Below are 22044 nucleotides of genomic sequence, written 5' to 3' on the forward strand. Positions count from 1 at the left end.
CAAGTAAGGGATACAAAAACACACATAGTAATGCAAGATGTGCATACGAATGCATGTAGTTGTGCAAATAACATGCCACATGTTATTCTCATGTATTTAACATGTTAAACATTCACATGTTATTCTTGTGAATTTCATACATTCTAATAGTTTTTGATTCTGAATTTTCAATCATTTAATAACAGCAACGAGGTACAAAAGGAAATGCAAACACCCTCTTCTTTTGCGTGCATCAATTTGGCCAAAGATCCACACTCACCCCTGAGCTTCAAAATGTTGCAGCATGACATGCTCCTGTTGAGGCGTTTCAATGACTCCTTTCCATTCCCCTCACACCCAGTTTTCATGCTTATATGCATAGCATCATAGAGGTGGAAGGCATCCTAAAGATAATCTAGTCCAACCTTCTGCAGTGCAGGAATATGCAGCTGTCCCTTATGGGGATTGAACCTGCAACCTTGGTGTTAGCAACACCATGATCTAACTAACAGCTATTTCTGTTTCATTACCCCTCCCCATTAAGTTGTGTGGTTTTTTTTGCTTGCCTCTCCCCTTAAGTTCCCCTCGCTTAGGATCCCCCCACCCAGTCCTTCAAACTTTGATGTTGCCCTGAGTGTGCTGATGCCTCCTTCTTATGCACTGGATGATAATCAGTTTTTTGCAACATTCATACGAGCCACGAAAGACTCAGATTGGAAGCTGAAGAACTGATATTTTCCTCACTCTTACCGACCATCTTGTACCATTAACGACTCTGCGACTAGCTCAGAATTTTGCCAATTTAATATGTCTGCTATAAATTCCTTGGGTTTATTGGAAGGGCATCTTCTTTCTTCCCACTCTTAACATTTGAAATATTTAACAATCCCATATTTAAAAGGGCTGCTCTAGAAATCTATATAGGGGATCCATCAGTGCTCTCATTATACACACTGCTACACTTGGGCAAAGCTTTGAATCCTCCAGTAGCTCTTCTTGGGCTGCAAGTTTTTGATCCTAAACCACCAAACATCTGGCTCACAAGGGCTTTTTTTTTTTTTAAAGAATTCTCCCAGAGAGCAGAATCTCAGCGTCTAGCTACATTTTACATAGGAGTGTATGTAATAGAGCCTTGTTGTGGGACTCCTAACATCAGAAGAACAGTTAGGGGATTTTGAGTGAAGAAACAGGGAGGTTGCAAGTGATGCGAATTTGGCTGAAAGCCAGTCCCTTGCTAACAGGGCTGGCTGAAGACATTTTAAGGCATCAAATGAGGCTACAACCACCACCATCACCACTGAAAGTTGAGCTGCATGCTACCCAAGGCCAGCCACGTTATTTTGGCATCTGAGAAAGAAAATCCCACAAGCACCTCTTCCTCTCCCTGGCAGTAAACATGCAATAATAAGTATAATACGTCTGGGTCCAATATGCAGAGTTAATAGTTAACATGGAGGTTTTCTTCAGGAGAAGTTACAACAGATGCTAGTTGTGGTCCCAGTCGCAGCTCCCCCCTCCCCCCGTAAGGTGTGTTAAAACAGAACCAAGCAGACAACCATCTGGGTTCAAAATGGCCACAGCTTTATTGATTACAGATGTAGGTGGAATTTTGGCTCAGGCATTGGGTGTATATCAGTTCCAGACTTCTGCTGGAGGGCTGAAACTTATTCAGGGTCGTACCAAGGATTATGGCCTCCCCAAGACCTTGATCTACTGAGGTGGCCATCCTAAGGTTGCTGCTGGAAGCTCTATGGCCCAACTGCCCTACGCTTGGCTTCTGGACAGAGACTTCCACCGAGACCCCTTTAATGGGGTACCCTGAGTCCGCCGCTGGTTCTGGACACGGTGATAATCGCTTCACCCAAAACATGAAGACTAGGGTTCTACCTAATGCTTTAACTGCCAAAGGTTGTGACAATTTGCTATAAGGAAAGGCAGAACCTCTAGACCGGCCAATGAAATTCCTTCCCAGCCGTTGACAACCATAGAAAGGTTGCGAAACGCAAGGGATCAAATCCTGGCTAAACAGAGAGAATGTAAGGAACAAGCAAAGTTAAAACACATTAGGATACATGACAGAGGTGACATGAGGAGACCCATGTGCAATGTTACGCAATGCCATGGGGAGCCAGGGGTTAGAGGAGCAAAACTGCCTCGGCCCCTAGGAGTTGGCGTACCTGATACATGATAAATGATTGACCTGGAATCTAATAGACGATAAGGAAGGGAGGGAGGGTTTGTTCTTCTGCCAACTGCACTGAATGGGTTTAGTACATCTGGATTTTACGAGAGCAGCCCAGGCCCAGTCAGCGAGCAAGGCACTGCCCGCCAGGTGGGGCCTCTGATTGGCCAGTTTAAATTATTTTTTGGCAGGCAGATTTGTCCCACTGACTGGCCAGCCCAGGGAAATCCCCAAACAGTCAGATGACCAGCCAGGCATATGTAATATTGCTGCCTGGGATGGTGGCTGAACATGAGGGGTCGCAGCTGCCGCCCACCCATGAAAGGGGTAAGCGGCCATTTTCTGATGGATCTCTCAGAGCTAACCAGGCTTCACCCCTTCATACCATTCTACAGGGATCATCTCCAAACTCTCACCCCCCAATGTCTTTTGTAAGGGAGTGTCTCCAAATTACTGCACTTGCTACAATAATAAATAACTAACGGGTTTGCCACCATTTCAAGTCACCCCAAATCACCTGTCTGAGGGTGGCCACCTCACTTACCCCACTTGGTAAGATATTAAGTTACCACATCAGGAAAATAACTGGACTACTAGCAATTTTCCAGGCCTGGTAATTTGCAGAGGTAGAATTTCACAAGACCTTTGCATAAAGCTACATAGAAGTCTGCTTGCTGGTGCCTTTAATACCTCAATAATGGTTGCGCAAACTCTGTTTTTTCAACTGAGTACACAAGCTTTGGAAAACAACCACAATTGTGGTCAGCCCAGCCCAGCCCCAACTTCTATCTGCCTCCAAGTGCGTATCCCTTGTGTAGGCTTCGGGCCCCTGATCTGGGCTGTAGGTCCAGGTAAGAGGAATCCTGGGAAAAGGAGACCTCCCAGAACTCCTTTCTTCTATTCCAGTACCTGGTTAGAGCTTGCTAGTCCCACGAGTTGAGCTGAGCCAGGTGGGTTTGGCGAGTTTTGCAGAAATACGAAGACTGGGTTTTGTTCCCAGCCAAAAGTAATCAAATGCACTTTTAAGTGTTTTCACATGGAATCTGTACAGAGATTATTTATTCATGCCGGTTTGTAAAATCCAAGAACTCAAATATTTATGAAACTGAAATGCTTCTTGGAACACGGTCTGTGTCTGCATACTTTCTCACATCTGCTCTTAAGTCCAAAGTGGCACAAAGGCTGGAAAACATTATGCAATCCGTAGCACTGGCGCTTAGTCTACAGTAGGATGATCGTCAACTTCTAAATTCATCTAAAGCTCTGTTGGCGCACTTAGGCAGATACCGTTTGCTGGGGGCCTCCTGTCCTGCCACGTCCTGTAAACTCAAAACTGGGACCTCTCTGGAATCAGTGATTGGCTCTGTGACGTTAACATATATGAGAGAGTGCTGGAGGGGAAATAGTTAAGTGGGTTGCAGAGACAGGACCCAGGGGGGTGGAGTCAGTGGGTCTATAAAACTAGTTCTGGGAGGAGTTTGTTGCGAGTTGTGGGTGGGTAGATGGTTGGATTTCGTAGGTTGGCTGGTTGGGAAAGGCAGTTGGTAATAGAGAGACAGTTAGGGCAGTGATTTCTTGAGTGTGGGGAGGTAGAAGAGATAGAGAGAGGAAAATAAGACTAAGAAAATAAAGAGCAACAACGTTTGGAATGCTGTAAAACTTTTGTTTGTGTCTGAAATAAAATACACTCCTCTTTATTAATTGAAAAGCTGACTTAGACTAAAGTGAATTTACCAGGGAGGACCTGGTTGGTGGCAGCGGATTAGTGGTGTATGGGTCAATAGTCCGTGAGATGACCGGGGGCTCCGTACGAATGCCACAGGCTCCATTCTTGCTGTACCAACAGGTTTAAGCCAGTCCCAGGAGGAAGTGCATAACTTTCCAGGCAAAGAGGTTGGAAATCTCTGAGCAGAATTTCCCTTGCCAGGAGGCCAGGTGGTCAGAAGGAAGCAGCCATCTCCTGCTTCCTCCTCCATGGCCAACCCTACCATTAGGCAGATTGCGATATCCGCCTTGGGCGGCAGATGCAAAGAGGAGACGGAACACCTCTCATCTTCTCATTCCCAGTCTCCTCGAGTGCTCGCGATGCTCTTTTCAGCTACCACTCAAAGGAGGTTTCCAAGGCTGGCACTTTTGTGGTCCTGTTTGGATTGTCACCAGTGAGGGATAAGTCCAGGAAATGGCTCTGTGGCCCGACGGTTCCTTGCTCCTGGGCTATGACAAAGCCACCATTGGATACAACCCAATAGCCGTGGAACAATTAAAACGAAACACAACTATGAAATTGCAATGGTTTTTTAAAGTTAAGGCAGCAAATAAAATTGGCAGTAGTAAAATATCTTCATAATATTAAGGCTGGAAGCTATTGGAAGGGCCCGTTGCACATTTTACTTTATTGTTAAAAGGTGGCTGGGCCATGGCATTAAATTCGGTTCTAGGGCTAACCCCTGAGAAGGCGTAGCTCAAACCGAATCCTGGTTTAGTTGACTTTTTGTGATTCCCTTGCAGCATAAATAAACTCAGAATGTCTTTCCCAGTCTTTCCAAAACTCCTTTAGTATTTTGAAATTATAGCTATTTTCAATTTTTTTTAAAAACCATTTACAGTCTAATTCAAAAAAGAAAAAACAATATCACCCAGGAAGAACTTCTATAAACATGGGTCTGTTCTCATCACGTTTGCGAATATTTCTCCCGAGTTTTTAACTTTAGGATGTTTTTCTTCTTTTGTCTTTTTTGTCAGAGCAAAGAAGATGTTCTCTTTGTAGTCTTGAATAAAGAGGAAGGGTCTGGCCTGGGATTTAGCGTTGCTGGAGGAGTAGACCTGGAACAGAAATCAATCATCGTAAGTGGTGACTGCATCTTTTCTCATAAGTGGGTTGCGAAGCCAGCTGGAAATCAGATCAAGTGCTCATTTATCAGCCATAAAGCCCTGTTGCGAACGGCTGCTTGCATCATTTCTGAGTACCATCTGCTAATGCGATCAGAGAGGGAAATGGGCCCGGGTGCCAAATAAACCCTGATGCACACAAGGTTGCCAAAGAGGAACACCAGGGGTAGCCTTAAACCACACATCTGGAGGATCAGGGCCCCTGGTATCGGCTCCCACTGATTTTTTTTTTATGATTCCAGCAGAATCATAAAATTGTAAGAGTTGGGGAAGGGACCCCAGGGGTCATCTAGTCCAACCCCCTGCAATTCAGGAACCTCAACACAGAATCATAGAGCTGGAAGGAACTAAGTGATTCCCTGTTTTGGGGCACACCAATGCACCATGAGAAAACGCCTTCTAGCGTGCCGCGAGAAATAAATCCATTAAATAGCCTCCGTGTTCCACAGCGATGGGTAGGATTATCTCTGTTATGGCTTGATTGTGATCTTCCCAGAGACATCTTGCCTGCCGCTGTTGGAGACACAATGCTAGACAAGATTTATTTTTAGTCAGATTCATCACCGCTGGCAATTTAAAAAAAAACATCATGTTTCAGAGGTGTCAGCATATACTTGTACAGTGGTACCTTGAGTTAAGAACTTAATTCGTTCTGGAGGTCTGTTCTTAACCTGAAACTGTTCCTAACCTGCAGCACCACTTTAGCTAATGGGGCCTCCTGCTGCCGCTGCGCCGCCACTGCATGATTTCTGTTCTCATCCTGAAGCAAAGTTCTTAACCTGAGGTACTATTTCTGGGTTAGTGGAGTCTGTAACCTGAAGCGTATCTAACCCGAGGTACCACTGTACTAGGAATTATATGCAGTAATCTGGACTGCCAGCCTTGGCTAAGTGAATTATTAGCTACATATTTAGCTATTAATTTGGGATATTTTAAACAGTGAGGACTGAGAATTAATTGTATATTTGTTTAGCAAGTTTGAGTTCAATGTAGGAGGTGAAAAAGAACATGCTAAGGTTGGCTTTTCTTACTAAAGAGTATTAGATTCAGTTTATTAAATTCACACGTGCTCCCAATAGCTCCAAAAGGCACCCCTGCTGAAGCCCTGTCCATATTTATTTGTGTTCAAGTCGTTCTATCAAATCAATCAGTTGCTGTGTTAAACAACTTACTGTTCTTTTACTTGGCTGACGACCTTCACCACAATGTTATCTTCTTGAAGGTCCACCGGGTTTTCTCGAAAGGGGTGGCATCCCAGGAAGGAATCATCTGCCGAGGGGACCACATTCTTTCCATCAACGGCATCTGTCTCGCGGGTTCTGTGCACGGGGATGTGCTCAATGCTCTTCACCAAGCCAGGCTCCACAAATACGCCGTTGTCGTCATCAAGAAGGAGAGAGGCGGAGAAAAGCCTTCTCCTGCTGGGTCTGAAACCTCAACGCCTGGCAGGAAATCCTTAGTAACTGCAACAGTGGGAAGAGCAACAGGTACACTGTTGGTTCAATGCAGGGTTGGCGCCAGCATGGTCAGCAAAGTGTCCATTGCAGGAGTCCAGTGATGAGAGTCACTTGGATCTTCTGTTTCTCTTTACCAATGCCAACTGCTGGCCTCTTCGCTTACCTCAGGCACAGGCAAACTTGGCCCTCCAGATGTTTTGAGACTACAATTCCCATCATCCCTGACCACTGGTCCGGTTAGCTAGGGATGATGGGAGTCGTAGTCCCAAAACATCTGGAGGGCCGAGTTTACCTATGCCTGGCTTACCTCTTAGGGATCATCCATACTTCCTTTTATAATAATAATTATAGGTAAAGGTAAAGGGACCCCTGACCATTAGGTCCAGTCGTGACCGACTCTGGGTTTGTGGCGCTTATCTCGCTTTATTGGCCGAGGGAGCCGGCGTACAGCTTCCGGGTCATGTGGCCAGCATGACTAAGCCGCTTCTGGCGAAACCAGAGCAGCACACGGAAACACTGTTTACCTTCCCTCCAGAGCTTGCACTTTGATGTGCTTTCGAACTGCTAGGTTGGCAGGAGCAGGGACCGAGCAACAGGAGCTCACCCCGTCGCGGGGATTTGAACCGCCGACCTTCTGATCAGCAAGTCCTAGGCTCTGTGGTTTAACCCACAGCGCCACCCGTGTCCCAATAATAATTATAATAATGTTATTATTTGTAACCTACCCATCTGACTGGGTCACCCCAACCACTCTGGGCAGCTTCTGGCATATACAAAAACATAAGGAAGCATTTTATTTTTTAGAAAAGCCTTCCCTATACAGGACTGCTCTCAGATGTCTTCTAAATGTTCTGTGGTTACTTATCTCCATGGCTTGGGGGGGGGGTCAGATAGCTCCATAGCACCCCACCATTTCTTTGATGAAAATAGGGACAACCTAAGGAAAAGCGGGACATTCTGGGATCAAATCAGAAACCAGGGTGACTTCTGTAAATCTGGGAGTGTCTCTGGAAAACGGGGAGACTTGGAGGGTCTGTCATTGGCTGTCTGCCTGACAAGCAAGCAGCTCATAGTAATAAAAACTACTCCAGGTTTTGGGGGGAGGAAGAGCCATGGTGGGCGATGAGGGGCGTCTACACAAGGGCCCTCCAAAACCTGGAGCCAGTTGCACAGTAGCTGGATGAATTCACCCCAAAGAAGAACCAATGGGTTTGGGGGTGGGCCCCCCTGGACCCCCACCATGCAACTTGGATTCTAACTGTCTGCATTTATGAACTTGGATGGAGCAAGTGAAAAACTTGAGTTTTAATTTGGACTCTTTGGAACCTGAACCGCATTTTAAGATGTTCTCACAGTCAGGTCGATAGGTGCTTAGGAGTTCCAGGCCTCGTCAAACCAACGTGGAGCTGAACTGGTCGGTTTCCACTTTGACCAACTGGAAATCAGATCAGGCCTCTCAGATGCCTGTTTGCAAATAATGTAGTGAAGAGACAAAAGTATTTGGATTTACACACATTCTTGCAATCCAAGATCAAACCATTCCAGCAAAATAGCTGGAGCTCCATGCCAATTGCCAGAAAGAATCCCAACGTTGCGTCCAGCAGTTTCGCAATTCCAAGGAATGGAAATAACACAGGGTATGAGAGACTGTGAATGATCTTTTATGCCTCCCAAGGGGCTGGGAAATAAGGAGACTTGCGCTGCTTTCTTAAAGACTACCTCATGCATTCCCTTTTGGCATGACCTCCCTGTCCTGGTGGCAACCCAAAACTTGGACATTACAACAAAGCAGAGTTAATGTTCTTTACATGTTTCCCTCCACCCCAAAGGTACAAATGGAGAGCTGGGTGAAGCCATTTGTGTCGAACTTCTGAAGACTTCTGCTGGCTTGGGATTCAGCCTGGATGGGGGGAAAGCTTCAATCTCAGGAGACAGACCTTTGCTCATCAAGAGGATTTTTAAAGGTACTTGGAAAACCGCTTTCCAATGTTTCTGTTTTCTCTTCTGTAGGCATAGTCTTGCCTCTCTTTTTAGAGGGGAGGAACAATACCTTCAGCAATCAGCTGCGTACGGTTGCTCTGAGGCTCCGCTTTTGTTTCCAAACAGACAGCTAAACTGACACGTGTGGCAATGCCATACAAACTTACTTGGGAGTAAATTCCACTAAAGTCAAATGTAGAGTAGGCATGCATATGATTTCTTCATCAATCAGATAATAATAATAATAATAATAATAATAATAATAATAATAATAATAATAATTTTATTTATACCCCGCTCTTCCTGGTTCAGAAAACTGGGCTCAGGGCGGCTAACAACAAATTAAAAACACTTAATTGTGATATAACAAAAAACAGCATAAAATACAGTATAAAAGCACAAATAACAATAAAATCAAAAATCAATTTAGGGGGAAATCCTTCCAATAAACATTAGATGATCACCAGGGTTAGCTGGCTAAATTAGTCCTATTTGGGCCAGTGAGAAGGCCAGGGGAGAATTAGCTGTGGGATCCCAGAGCGGGTAAAAGAGGAGGGGGAGGGAAGGTAGGGGAATAAAAGATCAGGCTAAATTCAGATTGAAAGCCAGGCGGAATAGCTCTGTCTTACAGGCCCTGTGGAAGGAGGTTAAATCCTGCATAGCCCTGGTCTCATGGGACAGAGCATTCCACCAGGTCGGAGCCATCACTGAGAAGGCCCTGGCCCTGGTGGAGGATAATCTGATTTCCTTAGGGCCCGGGACCTCTAAACTATGGTTATTCATGGACCTTAAGGTCCTCTGTGGGGCATACCAGGAGAGGTGGTCCCATAAATACGAGGGCCCTAAGCCACAAAACAGTGGAACAGACTCCCTTGGGATGTTGTGGACTCTCCTTCCTTGGAAGTTTTTGAGCAGAGTTTGGATGGCCACCTGTCATGGATGCTTTGGTTGAGATTCCTGCACTGCAGGAGGTTGGACTAGTTTGCCCTCAGTGTCCCTTCCAACTCTACAATCCTATAATTCTGTGAAATTAAATGATATAACATAATCCATGGAAATCAGCAGCTGAGTCAGAGAAAGGAGATGTAAACAAACGAGGTGTGGAATTACCTGTACTACCTGCAAAAAACAAACAGTGGGCAGTTGTACCCTCAACCAGTGCTTGGCAGCAATCCTCTCCACGCTAGTAAAAATATACCGTATTTTTCGCACCATAGGACGCACCGGACAATAGGATGCACCTTGTTTTACGAGGGGGGAGAACAAGAAAAAAAAAATCTCTCCCTCTCTGCCCAGCGCCCCTTCAGCGAAGCGGCAGGAGGCGCTGCACAGAGAGGCGGAGAATTTCCCCCCTTTAAAACAAGGTGCCGTTTTAGGTGCTTTCAGACGCCTTCAGGCAGCTACCTTGGAAGCCTGGAGAGCGAGAGGGGTCGGTGCGCACCGACCCCTCTCACTCTCCAGGCTTCAGGTTCCTTTCGACCTGCTCTTTGGGGCTGGTGGGGGGAAGCCCACCACCAGCCCCAATGAGCAGGTCGGGGAGCAGCGGAAAGGCGCGCAGCTATAGAGGCTCCTGCCATAGCCGCGCATCACCTCTCCAGCCAGCAGAGGGTCGTGGGGCTATGCTGTCTTCGCTCCATAGGACACACACACATTCCCCCTTCATTTTTGAAGGGGAAAAAGTGCGTCCTATGGTGCGAAAAATACGGTAAATGAAAGCAAAGCACCACCGTCTACTGCAGCCGCCAGTAAACTTGCCTTGGGGTGATAGACACCAGGGTGACATGGAGGCCAAGATAACTGGTCTCTTTAAGCCTGTTTCTGGAATTTCTTCCCTGGAGAAGTGGGTGATGGCTGGCAGGGAGGAGGAGTAAGGTGGGAGCAAGCCATTTCAGGTTTGACTCACCTTAAAGCAGAGCTGCACCAAACTCAAAGCAGGTTGATACATTCAAGCTGGAATAGGCTGGAATTTTTGATCCTCTTTTACTTTCAGCTACTCGCCACATCCTGGCTGGGCTTCTTTGCTGCCCTCGGGACATTTTTCATTCAACTTGAAAGTTGTCTCCCTTTTCCCTGCCTGGCCTTAGGCAAGTCTCTGTCTTTAAGACGCAGTTCCTGCTTTGGAAACTGGGGATAAAAGAGGCTAGCCTTGGACGTTTCCTGTGGATGTGGACTGCAGCACACTTTGCAACTTTAGAATAAGGTTACCAGATTTTTTTCATTGAATCTGGGGACACTTTTCAACTTCAATGGATTTTGTATGGGCTGTTGTTGTTGTTTTGTCGTTTAGTCGTGTCCGACTCTTCATGACCCCATGGACCAGAGCACACCAGGCACTCCTGTCTTCCACTGCCTCCCGCAGTTTGGTCAAACTCATGCTGGTAGCTTCGAGAACACTGTCCAACCATCTCGTCCTCTGTCGTCCCCTTCTCCTTGTGCCCCCATCTTTCCCAACATCAGGGTCTTTTCCAGGGAGTCTTCTCATGAGGTGACCAAAGTATTGGAGCCTCAGCTTCAGGATCTGTCCTTCCAGTGAGCACTCAGGGCTGATTTCCTTCAGAATGGAGAGGTTTGATCTTCTTGCAGTCCATGGGACTCTCAAGAGTTTCCTCCAGCACCATAATTCAAAAGCATCCATTCTTCAGCGATCTGCCTTCTTTATGGTCCAGCTCTCACTTCCATACTTCACTACTGGGAAAACCATAGCTTTAACTATACGGACCTTTGTTGGCAAGGTGATGTCTCTGCTTTTTAAGATGCTGTCTAGGTTTGTCATTGCTTTTCTCCCAAGAAGCAGGCACTGATTTGTAAATTCGGGGACTGTCCCTGGGAAACGGGGCGTCCTGAAGTCCAATATAGTCTCAGGAACCACACTGAACTTCTGCTATTGGGCAAATTGCAACGGAATTTTACTGCAGAGCTGAGTCTTGGAAATCAAAACTGAATTGTGTTTGAATGTGAGGTTCTTCTGCATTTCGGCTCTTTTGTCCTGACTTTCATTTTTTCCCCAACAGGTGGCGCTGCAGAACAAGCGGGAAAACTGGAAGCCGGCAATGAAATCCTGGCCATTGGTGGGAAATCCTTACTTGGACTCATGCATTACGATGCTTGGAACATCATTAAATCTGTGCCAGAGGGACCTGTCCAATTGCTTATCAGAAAGCATCAGCCTCCAGTATGATGGGCGTTGAAACTTGTTAACCTAAACTTACCTTTGTGGCACATCCTTCCAAGTTGTGTGCGATGGAACCATTACAAACGCATTGCAAGTGCTGAGCCTTGTTGATTCAGTGGCGTTGTTCTGTGTCAGACTGCTAAAATCAGCCAAGGAACATCAAGATACGTGAGCCAGGAACGTATCCCAGCGAATGCACCAGTGTTTTATAAATGGCATCATTTCCTCCACCACCACTAACCCCAGTATTATTATTATTGGCTGCATGGACTTCTGTTGATCTGAATCTCCTTTCTGTCTTCCTCAAGACCAGCTCCATCAGTCACCTGTTTGGAGCTGCACCGGAGCAAAGCTGTTGAAATCAGTCTTGGAATCTGTTTTCAACACAAGCTCTGATCTGCCTGGGATTACATGAAGCGAAAAAGACTGCCACGGAGCACGTGCAGAGTGCAGCTGCCGCATTGCCTGGACAACCCCCAACCAAGCTCACACATCTGGGTGGACTATGGGTGGAAGTCAGGTTGCTTGACTGCGAAACAAACCTATCATTTTATCAATCAATTACTGCACTTTGGATTCACTACATAGATGGTGCAATAAACGGTACTTTGCATAGGTTGCATGGGAAAGCTTGGCAGAGTACAATTTGCAATATGATTTGTATCTGGTTTCTTCTTGCTACGGTTAAAGGATTCAAATGTCCCCTTTGGGTCCACCCAACTATTACTTGGAAAAAATGGTCCTCAGTGCTCTAGGGAGAAAGCCTGTGGCTCTCTGAGGAAATACCAGGATACGGTCTCAAGGCACATGAAGCTACTGTCATGCTGCAGCTAAGCAGGTCTGGGGACTGCTTGGGTGCATGACCGTCTAGCAACAGCATCATCTTGGGTTCCATGTCCAAAGAAAGACATGGCATTTGTGTGTAAGGAAATAAGTGAAACACATAGTTTAGCTTCCAGATTCAGTTGCTGGCATTAGCCAGTTCCAAGGATTTTGGGTGCCACAGTCTCTGGACAACTGTGCCTGGGACCCTGGGGAGTTGCTGCCAGTCCGAGCAAGCAGTGCTGGGGCTATATGGACCAACAATCTGATTTTGGTATGAGGAAGTTCCATATGTTCATATGGGAGCCGCAAGCCATGAAGGCATCTCAAGCTTAAGTGACAATCTCTGCCTCACTTTCCTTGCTAAGCTGCTGGAGTTTCACTCAGTGCTCGATGAACAACACACAACACAACTTTTATAACTGGTAAACTATTTATTGGGAAAGCGTACAGTACTTTAGCAAGCTTGGGTAATGTTTTAAAAATGTCAAGATGGTGAATTGTGTGTCTGTCCTGGGTATTTTTACACTTAGCAAGCTAGGGGGTGGTATTCAACTAAGTTTTCCTCAAGAGTAGGCCCACTGAAATGACTGGGCTTAATTTAGCTATGTTTATGATAGTGGGTGTACTCTGACTAAAACTTAGTCAAATAGCACCCTAACAGATGAAACCTGCCCTGTTTTTTGTGGCAACAGGGGTTTTGTAGCTGTACCACGTTGTTTTGATTTCAGCTGACTTGTGGGTCAAGCATTTGTCTATTAAAAATGGGAGAATGTTTGAGACAATCTCCCTGTTCTTTTAAGTGGTGTTTCTTTGAGTGTTCCTCCTCAAAATGGCTTGAAGCAAGCGTATAATTTTTTTTTAAAAAAGATGCATTTATAGAGTTTTCAAAAACAACAACATAAAGACAAACAATGAAAAAAGCAAAGAACAACTGGGTTAAAACCAGAACTGCAAGTGTGGTGTGGTTTTTTTTTTCCACCATAGAGGTGAGAATTCTTGGTGGTTCTGAATACTTAAATGAATGCATTCAACTCTTAGGATTAAGCCGCTATAACTCAATTCACACTGGAGAAAGCCACAGAAAGCAATATGTCTAGGGAGAAAATGTTCTCCGGACAATTGGTGGTTTTCTAGAAGAACACACCATAAATTGTATTCTTTCAGTATTCAGAGTTTATGTTCCTAGTTTTCAAACCTATTGGCCTCTAATTAGATAGCTAGAAAGTAGATGGTCTGGTTTTCGGAAGAATTGGAACTCCCGCCATGGTAAATTTCCTCCTTATCAAGGATGGGAAAACTCAGCCCTGTATGTGGCCCTCACAGCCTCTCTCTATCTGGCCCTTGGGAATCTCCTCAGGCCACAACCCATCCCCAGCTACACTCCCCTACTGGCCCTGACTGGAATGTTTTTGCCTGGCTGGAATGAGTCCTTGAATGCTAATAACCTCTCATTTGCCTCTGCATTGCCCAGGACTTTGCATGTGGCCCCAGAAGGTGGCCCAGAAAGGAAAGCATCCTCCAGGCTAACAAAAACTGTTACTCATTCCATGTTCCATATAATCACATTTTTAAAAAATAAAGCAAAAAGAATTGCATTAACAAGTACTTTCTGGGGTGAAGTCACCAGAAGGATAGGCCCCCAGAGTTTGGATAATCAGAAGGAAACAAAAGACAAGAAAGCGTTTGCATTGCGGGTGTAAATTCATCTGTAAGTTCTGAGTGACCGTATTTTCTGCTGCTTCTGTTCTGAAGCATTGGTTTTAAGTGGTTTTCTATACACCTATAAGCACAATTGCTGCATTTGTTGAAACAGATACTGTGAAGGCACTTAAATCTTGTTTCCCCAGTCGAGCAAGTGAGATCCATATGTGGAGGCAGACTTCTACATATATAGGAAATGTGGCTGTATCTGTCACTACTTCACAGTGCTCACTGGGGTTCATTGAACTGGATATGGGCACCCTATTCATGTCCACCAGTTGTTGGGGTTTCTCTTCCACCACCCATGAATTTTTATGACAGATGTGTATTTTGAAATTCTCTTAAAAAAATAACACTCCTCAGAGCATCACATGCGCTGATGCTGAGTATTTAATCCATAGTCAAAGCACATGTCATTCTGACAGATAATTTTGATCAAACATGTGAGATTGAGATAGTCTTTAATGCATGGGTAGGCAAACTAAGGCATGGGGGCTGGATCCGGCCCAATCGCCTTCTAAGCCCGGCTCGCAGACAGTCTGGGAATCAGCGTGTTTTTGCATGAGTAGAATCTGTCCTTTTATTTAAAATGCATCCCTGGGTTATTTCTTTTTTTTTCCTTTTTGAAAATATAGTCTGGCCCCCCACAAGGTCTGAGAGACAGTGGACCGGCCCCCTGCTGAAAATGTTTGCTGACCCCTGCTTTAATGTATAGATAGCAGGTACGGTTGAAAAATACACAGGTGTCAACATAATTTCCTTGAGAAATTAGTTTGGGGAAGACTTTGCCCTGAAAGACGGCATATAAATAATACTGGAAATCAAATTTATTAAATAATAGTTTGCTCTTTAAGTTGCTGTGTTAGTGTCAGGGATTGCCTTAAATCGCTGTGTCAATGTCAGGGGATATAGAGTCAAAATTCCAGAAGGAGACAATGCTTCATTCTTTCTTTTAAAAATACAAACATCTTCAGTATTTGTGGTGGGAGAGAGAGTCTGTCTCAGGCCACTCCAGCCTTACTCTGTGTGGTTTTATTTTATGTATTTATCTGAATACATACGTTTGCCAGAATGGCATCAGGCAGGCGATGCATTCGAATCTTGCATGTTTTCTCTGTTACAACTCTTGAGGCGGAAAATAGACTTTGAGTAGAGCTTAATTTCATTCCCCTTGAAGCAAAATGAAACCAAGCCAGCCTCAGGGAGAGCTCTGTGCAAGTTGTAAATCTTACACACTGCTTAGTGAACATTGGTACCATCCCTATATGTATAGAAAGCGTAACAGGGATCTGGTCCCTTATTATGGTCTGGCGTACATATGTGATGACTTGCAAAGGGGCAGCAAGTTGCATTAGCAAGGATGTTCTAGAAATATTGCAGCTCTTCCCATTGCCTCTCTCCAGTCTCCCATGCCCTTCTATCATCTTCCTGTCGCTCCCAGGCCCCATTGAGTAACCTCAATCTCTTGACACCACCTCCTGCTCCAATCAGGTGCCTGTCTTCCATTTCCTTGACAATGTCTGCATGTGAAGCAGAGGAGATGCCAAAGAGATGGAACTTAGGAAAGCTGGCTGCAATATACAGATCTTTATACTACAGTGGTACCTCAGGTTACATACGCTTCAGGTTACAGACTCCGCTAACCCAGAAATATTACCTCAGGTTAAGAACTTTGCTTCAGGATGAGAACAGAAATCGTGCTACAGCGGCAGCAGGAGGCCCCATTAGCTAAAGTGGTGCTTCAGGTTAAGAACAGTTTCAGGTTAAGAACGGACCTCCGGAACGAGTTAAGTACTTAACCTGAGGTACCACTGTATTGATATATTCCAAACGGCTAAACCATTGCAGTGGGCTTCTTTTCAGAATTGTCACTTTCCCCCACCTCAGTCCTTAAGGTTTATTCAAACACCTCCTCCATAATCAATGTGCATTTAAATTAGGAAGGTGTTACATATGAGGTTTCACCAACAGGAATTTGATGTTCATCCAGAAATTGAGGCATAATATCTTGTAAGTTTGGAAATGTTTCTTTGGGAGTATGAGTGATTTCAAGAGTATTCTTCAGAAAATAGTCAAACTGTTTACATACCATCTTGCATTTCCTGTCTGTTATATAAAAGCCTACACTAAACAAGAGGATTACATAATAAAATGCTGAATGCGATTTAGAAGTTATGATTAATTAAATTTCTATGCTGATCCGTTTAACTTGTTCTAGATATAAATGACTTGTTACTGTTGAGCTTTTAACTCGATGTCATAATACTTTTTGATGGGTTGTAAAAATCTCTGGATGGTGTTTTTTTTTTTTTCCCCCAATCCAAGCAAGCTGAAATGAGTATTTCATTATTTCTCAGAAGCCGTGTGGGATACACATTCTTCATGTCACAGGAAACCTGCCTTCTGATGAACCAGTTTCTCAAGGAAAGAATTAATCAGATGCTACAAATCTTCTTCTTTTACACAGATAACAAAATTAATTTGTACAGTACATGAAAATAAAGGTGAAAGATGTAAGAAACCAAAATCACAGGCCTGGTCACACAAAGCAACAAATGAGATAGCAGACCTGTTTCTGGATTCTGCCACTTTAGACTGCAGCTGGGAAGGTCGTATGACTGATCGCTCTTCCGTACAAAAATATTCCCTGCAGATAGAAATGTAGATGTCAAGCAAGAAGTGTGCTAGCCTAGCCATCTCCCTGACATCTTATTTTTCTACGTACAGAGGTTTTTGAGGCATTTGGCAGTGTGATTCCCCACCCACCCACAATCTGAAATAGTCCCATCTAGACACAGGTTTATCACCTCATCTATTTTCTGGGGGGGAAGGAGACCACAATTTTTATCTACATTTGTGTGGGGTGTTTGTGTGTGTGTGTTTTTTAAGTGTAACACACGATTGTATGATATTGTATATTGGCACCATTATTTATATAAATATATCATTCATGTTACGAACATTTTTAAAATGCCTTGTTGTAATAAGAGAAGTGCAATAATAGGAAATAGAGTACATTTTCCAAAACTTGCTTTGCCCTCTTTATGTAAATCGGCATCTCAGCAAACCCTTCTCTTCCCCCTCACCCCATTTTTTTAGTGGTTTTTTTGAAAATAAACATGATGCTTACTATTTCTGTAGGTATTTGTTCTTTATACGTGATTTTAAACGTGCTGTAAGTTTGTAATGTGTTGTTTGCCTTATAGGCTGGAGAGATTGCGAGGTCACACCAAAGTACCTCACAGTAGTCTGTGTGCCCAATCTTATTCTGATAAGTGGCAAGGAAATTTATGGTCTGAATTATCCTGCAGACATATGCTCATTCATGTATCATTTCTACCACTTATGGCAGAGGATGTGCTCCTTTCGTGCTTTTACGTCAGCCATTCCCAGCCCTGTTCAGATATCTTCTGCTACAGGCCCCACCAACTCTAGTCAGCGTGCCCAGTGGTCAGGGATGATGGGAGTTGTAGCCCAAAACATCAGGAGAACCAGATTGAGAAATACTTCTTGGCATCGCCATATTTCCTTCACCAGCCAAGCCTGCAATCCAATTGTCTGAATTGCCTTTCGCACTAGGGACCAAACCATCTGGCCTTGGCTGGTGTGGGGACTTCTGGTGTAGGGCAGTGCTGAGTCCCCCCCCCCATGAGTCCACCACCATTAGGTCACTTTTGCCCCTTTCCCTTCCCTTGCCGTCTTCCTCTGAAGCCAAACTATGCAGGTACCAAAAGCGAGAGGGCAAGACAAGCAGAGGCACCTTCTCCTTGCTTACTGTCACTGTTTTCTCACTGAGGTTAGGTAAACAGACAATGAATACATCCATTCAGCAAAATAAACCATGGCTTAGTGTGACGTGCATGAACCGCTACAGGCCTTGGGCTTGCATACCCCCCAACTTAGCCCCCTACACAGCCAAGACACCGAGTTTGGAAGCTTCCACCTGTGGTTAACCACAATTCAGCAGTTTGTCTGAGCTCCAAACTAACTATGGTTAGGTTCAACCCATGTTTCGTGGGAGGGGCCGTTATTGGTTTGTTTTTGTCTTATCTTGTGTTGTGAAATAGAATGTTCACTCCCACGACTGTAAAGATGTTCCATGCAGTAACTGCATAAATTCCATTCATTTAGAATGTGAGCGCTGAAGGAGCAAAGGCTAGGTTCTCACTCTTAATGTCTTGCTGTTTTTCTTTCTGGTGGAGAATACGAAACACAGAATAATAATCCAGAACGATGAAAATACTCAAACACATAGAATGAGGAAATCTAGACCATTTAACACCCACCTAACCTACACATAATGGGAAATAGGAAAGATATTGGAGTAGTTATTACAATATGATGTTCATGCATTACTCCATTACTCCATCTGAACAACCTATATTAACATATTTATTCCCAGGGATTCTGGTAACCACAAAGGACTTGGGATAATGTGTATGCTCATAGCTTGGGCTCATTTCTACTCAAAGGGGGGTCTCTGTCTAAACTTACGAGCTTCAAAGATTTTGTACTATTTTTACAGGAAGAATGCAATCATCTGCAGATGGCTTGGAAGAGTACATCCAGCTGTGCAAATCTGGAGTGCAGATGTTGCTGTTTTTGATACCGTTCAAAGGCATATATATATTGGTGGAAGACGCTGCTCCTTATTGGAGTCTTAAATCCAGCTATGGGGGCAATTTTTGCTTCTATTCTTCCTAGTTGTGTGTGTCTCTCTCGTGCTCAGGACTGAGCTGAAACAAAATAGCCCGGTTGCTTAAGAAAAAGCCAAAATGACAATCACTACCTTTTTCCTTTTCCTTTTTTACAAATCTGTGTTCAAGTTCAGTGTTGTTTCTGAGCCTATGAGAAAGACACAGGTTTCCATGTGTGTTTTAAAAGTCACAGTGTGATTCCCACCCCACCCCACCCTCTCATCTCTTCTTGGAATCAGCTGAAAAGTCATTTGTGGTTGTGTTAATTTCAGTTTCATTTTCCATTTAAGGAAAGGAAGAAGAGGAAACCGTCAAGTTCTGTTCTTTTGACTCATTCTGTTCACAAGATGCCACATTCAGCCGCCTTTTACCCTGCCCCAGTCTAAAGGTTGAATGGTAAAAGTCTTCTTGGACTGTACCACTTCAGACCGGCAGTGGTACATGTATGAAAGCCCCTCCCAAGGGAAAACCCATCTCTACTCTAGAGTAGCCATATGTCCTACTTTAAAGAAGACACATCTCTACTTGATGCACTGTCAGAGCGCAGTCCTCTATTTGAAAGTGTTCTCCATTTGGACTTCTGTCCTGTCCAAGTCTGATATATATATATATATATATATATACATACACAGTGGTACCTCGGAATGCGAACGGGATCCATTCTGGAGCCCCATTCGCATCCTGAATAGAACGTAAGACGCGACGGCATGTCTGCGTCTGTATGGGTCGCATTTTGCTGCTTCCACGCATGCGCTTGACGTCATTTTGAGCGTCTACGCATGCGCGAGCGGTGAAACCCGGAAGTAACGCGCTCTGTTACTTCCGGTTTGCTGCGGAGCACAACCCAAAAGCACTCACCCTGAAGCACATTCAACCCGAGGTATGACTCTGTGTGTGTGTGTGTGTGTGTGTGTGTGTGTGTATCACAATATAGGGAGAATTGCATGTCAACTTGGAGAGGAAACTGGGCAAGCACACAGGATATCTGGTGTCAGAGACTGGACTGAACAGGAGGAATGGGAAACGAGCCCTCGCTCTGATCGGCTAATCTCAGAAGAGGAGGAGGAGTGGGAAGTTTCTCCCTCCTTGTCTCCAGCAGTTTCAGGAGGAAAGGGAGACAGGGATGACGTACAGCTGAATGAGGAATTGCCTAGTTACGTGATAGTGGAGGAGGAGGAGGGGGAAGTTAGAGAGCAGATAGCAGAGACCTTCCTGGACAATATGGGAGACCCTCCTGGCCCAAGGGCTTGCAGGTCCCTCCGCATTCAAGAGTAGAGGCTGTGACTCCTGTCGCTTCCTGTAAGTTTCCAGGATGTTGTGGGAGACGGAAGAGGAGGGACTCAGAGTAGCCAACATCCCTTATACGTGGAGACCTGGATCTTTTGTCTTGTAACCAGGTGACTGAATAAAAAGCCATAAAATATGAACTGTTTGTTCATCTTTACTCTGAGGCTACTGGGGGAGGAGGGGATATTCCACGCCTGACACCTAGTCACAGTTTTCCCCTTTACTGTTATTTAAATTACAATTCCCCCCCCCCCATAACTAGCATCTAAACAGATAAGTAGCACAGTTTTTATGCAAATCTGTGTCCTCTTTTGAGGAGCCTTTGTTTTCCTTTTTTTGCCATCCTGCTTACACAGAGGTAACACATATCAGAAGGAAAGTCAGCTAGAACCCATGTCTGATATTTAACTTTTTATATATGGAGGGCTTTGTTTGGGTTTTTCTTCCCTTAGGCACACACAACGTAGGAACTATAGCTAAAGCCATAGAAGACAGAATCAGGATTCAAGATGACCTTAACAGATTGGAGAACTGGGCCAAAAGTAAAAGAGAAAAGAAATAATAATTTCAATAGGGACAAATGCCAGGTTCTACATTTGGACAGGAAGAACGAACTGCACAAATATAAGATGGGGGACACCTGGCTTGCTGGTAATACTTGTGAAAAGGATCTTGTGGTCTTAATAGACCATAAGCTTAACATGAGAGAACAGTGTGATGCAGCAGCAAAAAAGGCTAATGCTATTCTAGGCTGCATCAACAGAAGTATAGTGTCCACATCAAGGATGCTATTCTTCTGCATAGGTTAGACAAAATCCTGGGGTATTGTGTCTGGCTCTGGGAGCCACAATTTAAGAAGGATATTGACAGGCTGGAACATGTGCAGATGATCAAGGATGTCCAAAAGGATCAAGGATCTGGAAACCAAGCCTTATGAGGAATAGTTGAAGGAGCTGGGTAGGTTTATCCTTGGAAGGAGGAGACTCAGAGAAGATATGATAGCCATCTTAAAATATCTCAAGGGCTGTCACATGGAAGAGGGAACAAGCATATTTTCTCCTGCTCTGGAGGGTAGGACTTGAACCAGTAGCTTCAAGTTACAAGAAGTGAAATTCTGTCTGACTAAACGTCAAGAAGAACTTTCTGACAGGAACAGCTGTTCGGCAGTGGAGCAGCCTCCCTCAGGAGGTAGTGAGTGGATACTCCTTCCTTGAGGTTGGTTGGTCATCTGTCCAGGGGTGAAGGAAGGGGATTGTGGTGGGTCGCCCCGGGTGTCACCACTGAGGGCGTGACAAAATGCCAGTCAGCAATCACCATGGGGCTTGCAGCGCGCACGAGCCACGTGTCTCTCCTGGGAGTGACGCGGTGGCTTGGGCGCCCGCAGGCTCGTGCGCACTGCCCCAAACGGTCTGCCTGCCACCTCCCCCCAGCTGTAGGGCAGCTGAGTGGGAGAAGGCAGGCAGACTCCTCAGAGGCCCCGCGGAGTGTCCTGTCTGGACTGGCCCCGCCCGACGGACGGCTGGCCCCACCCCTGGGCGCAGGGCACATGATCTTTGAGATCCCTTCCAACTACATGATCTTTGAGATCCCTTCCAACACTACAATTCTATGAGGCTATGATTGGTCCATCTCATTCAGTATTGTCTACACTGGCTGGCAGCAGATTTGCAGGGTTTGGGACAAGTCACATTCCCAGCCCTACTTGGAAGTGGTGTTAGGAATTGAACCCGGGGCCTTCTGTATGCCAAGCAGTGCTACAGACCTCCCCTTCTTTCCCCCCCCCCAAAAAAATATTGATTTTCCACAAAAATAACAGAACAAAAAACACAATAAAGAAAAACACATTACACTACAATAAACTAGACACAAAGAAAA

At 44.9% G+C, this 22044-nt stretch overlaps 1 protein-coding gene and 1 long non-coding RNA gene across 5 annotated transcripts in view; one reads left to right on the forward strand and one right to left on the reverse strand.

Moving 5' to 3' along the window:
- The window catches only part of PDZD2 (PDZ domain containing 2), a 202300-nt gene extending 187762 nt beyond the window's left edge, over positions 1 to 14538 (forward strand). For all 4 annotated transcript variants that reach the window (XM_081929521.1, XM_081929522.1, XM_081929524.1 and 1 more), the window contains 4 exons: positions 4904 to 5005; positions 6273 to 6537; positions 8337 to 8471; positions 11499 to 14538. In XM_081929521.1, coding sequence (XP_081785647.1) covers positions 4904 to 5005; positions 6273 to 6537; positions 8337 to 8471; positions 11499 to 11665 — 669 coding nt within the window. In that variant the 3' untranslated portion in view covers positions 11666 to 14538. The remainder of the gene's footprint in view (positions 1 to 4903; positions 5006 to 6272; positions 6538 to 8336; positions 8472 to 11498) is intronic.
- Positions 14539 to 14813: 275 nt separating this feature from the next.
- On the reverse strand, positions 14814 to 17319 carry LOC309380272. Its single transcript, XR_014172792.1, has 2 exons — positions 15998 to 17319; positions 14814 to 15771 (listed from the first exon to the last, which is right to left on the reverse strand). It is a non-coding gene; the product is annotated as an uncharacterized lncRNA (long non-coding RNA).
- Between the last annotated feature and the right edge of the window lie 4725 nt (positions 17320 to 22044).

This window comes from Podarcis melisellensis, assembly GCF_964234715.1.
Source record: "Podarcis melisellensis genome assembly, chromosome: 11".
Taxonomy (NCBI): domain Eukaryota; kingdom Metazoa; phylum Chordata; class Lepidosauria; order Squamata; family Lacertidae; genus Podarcis; species Podarcis melisellensis.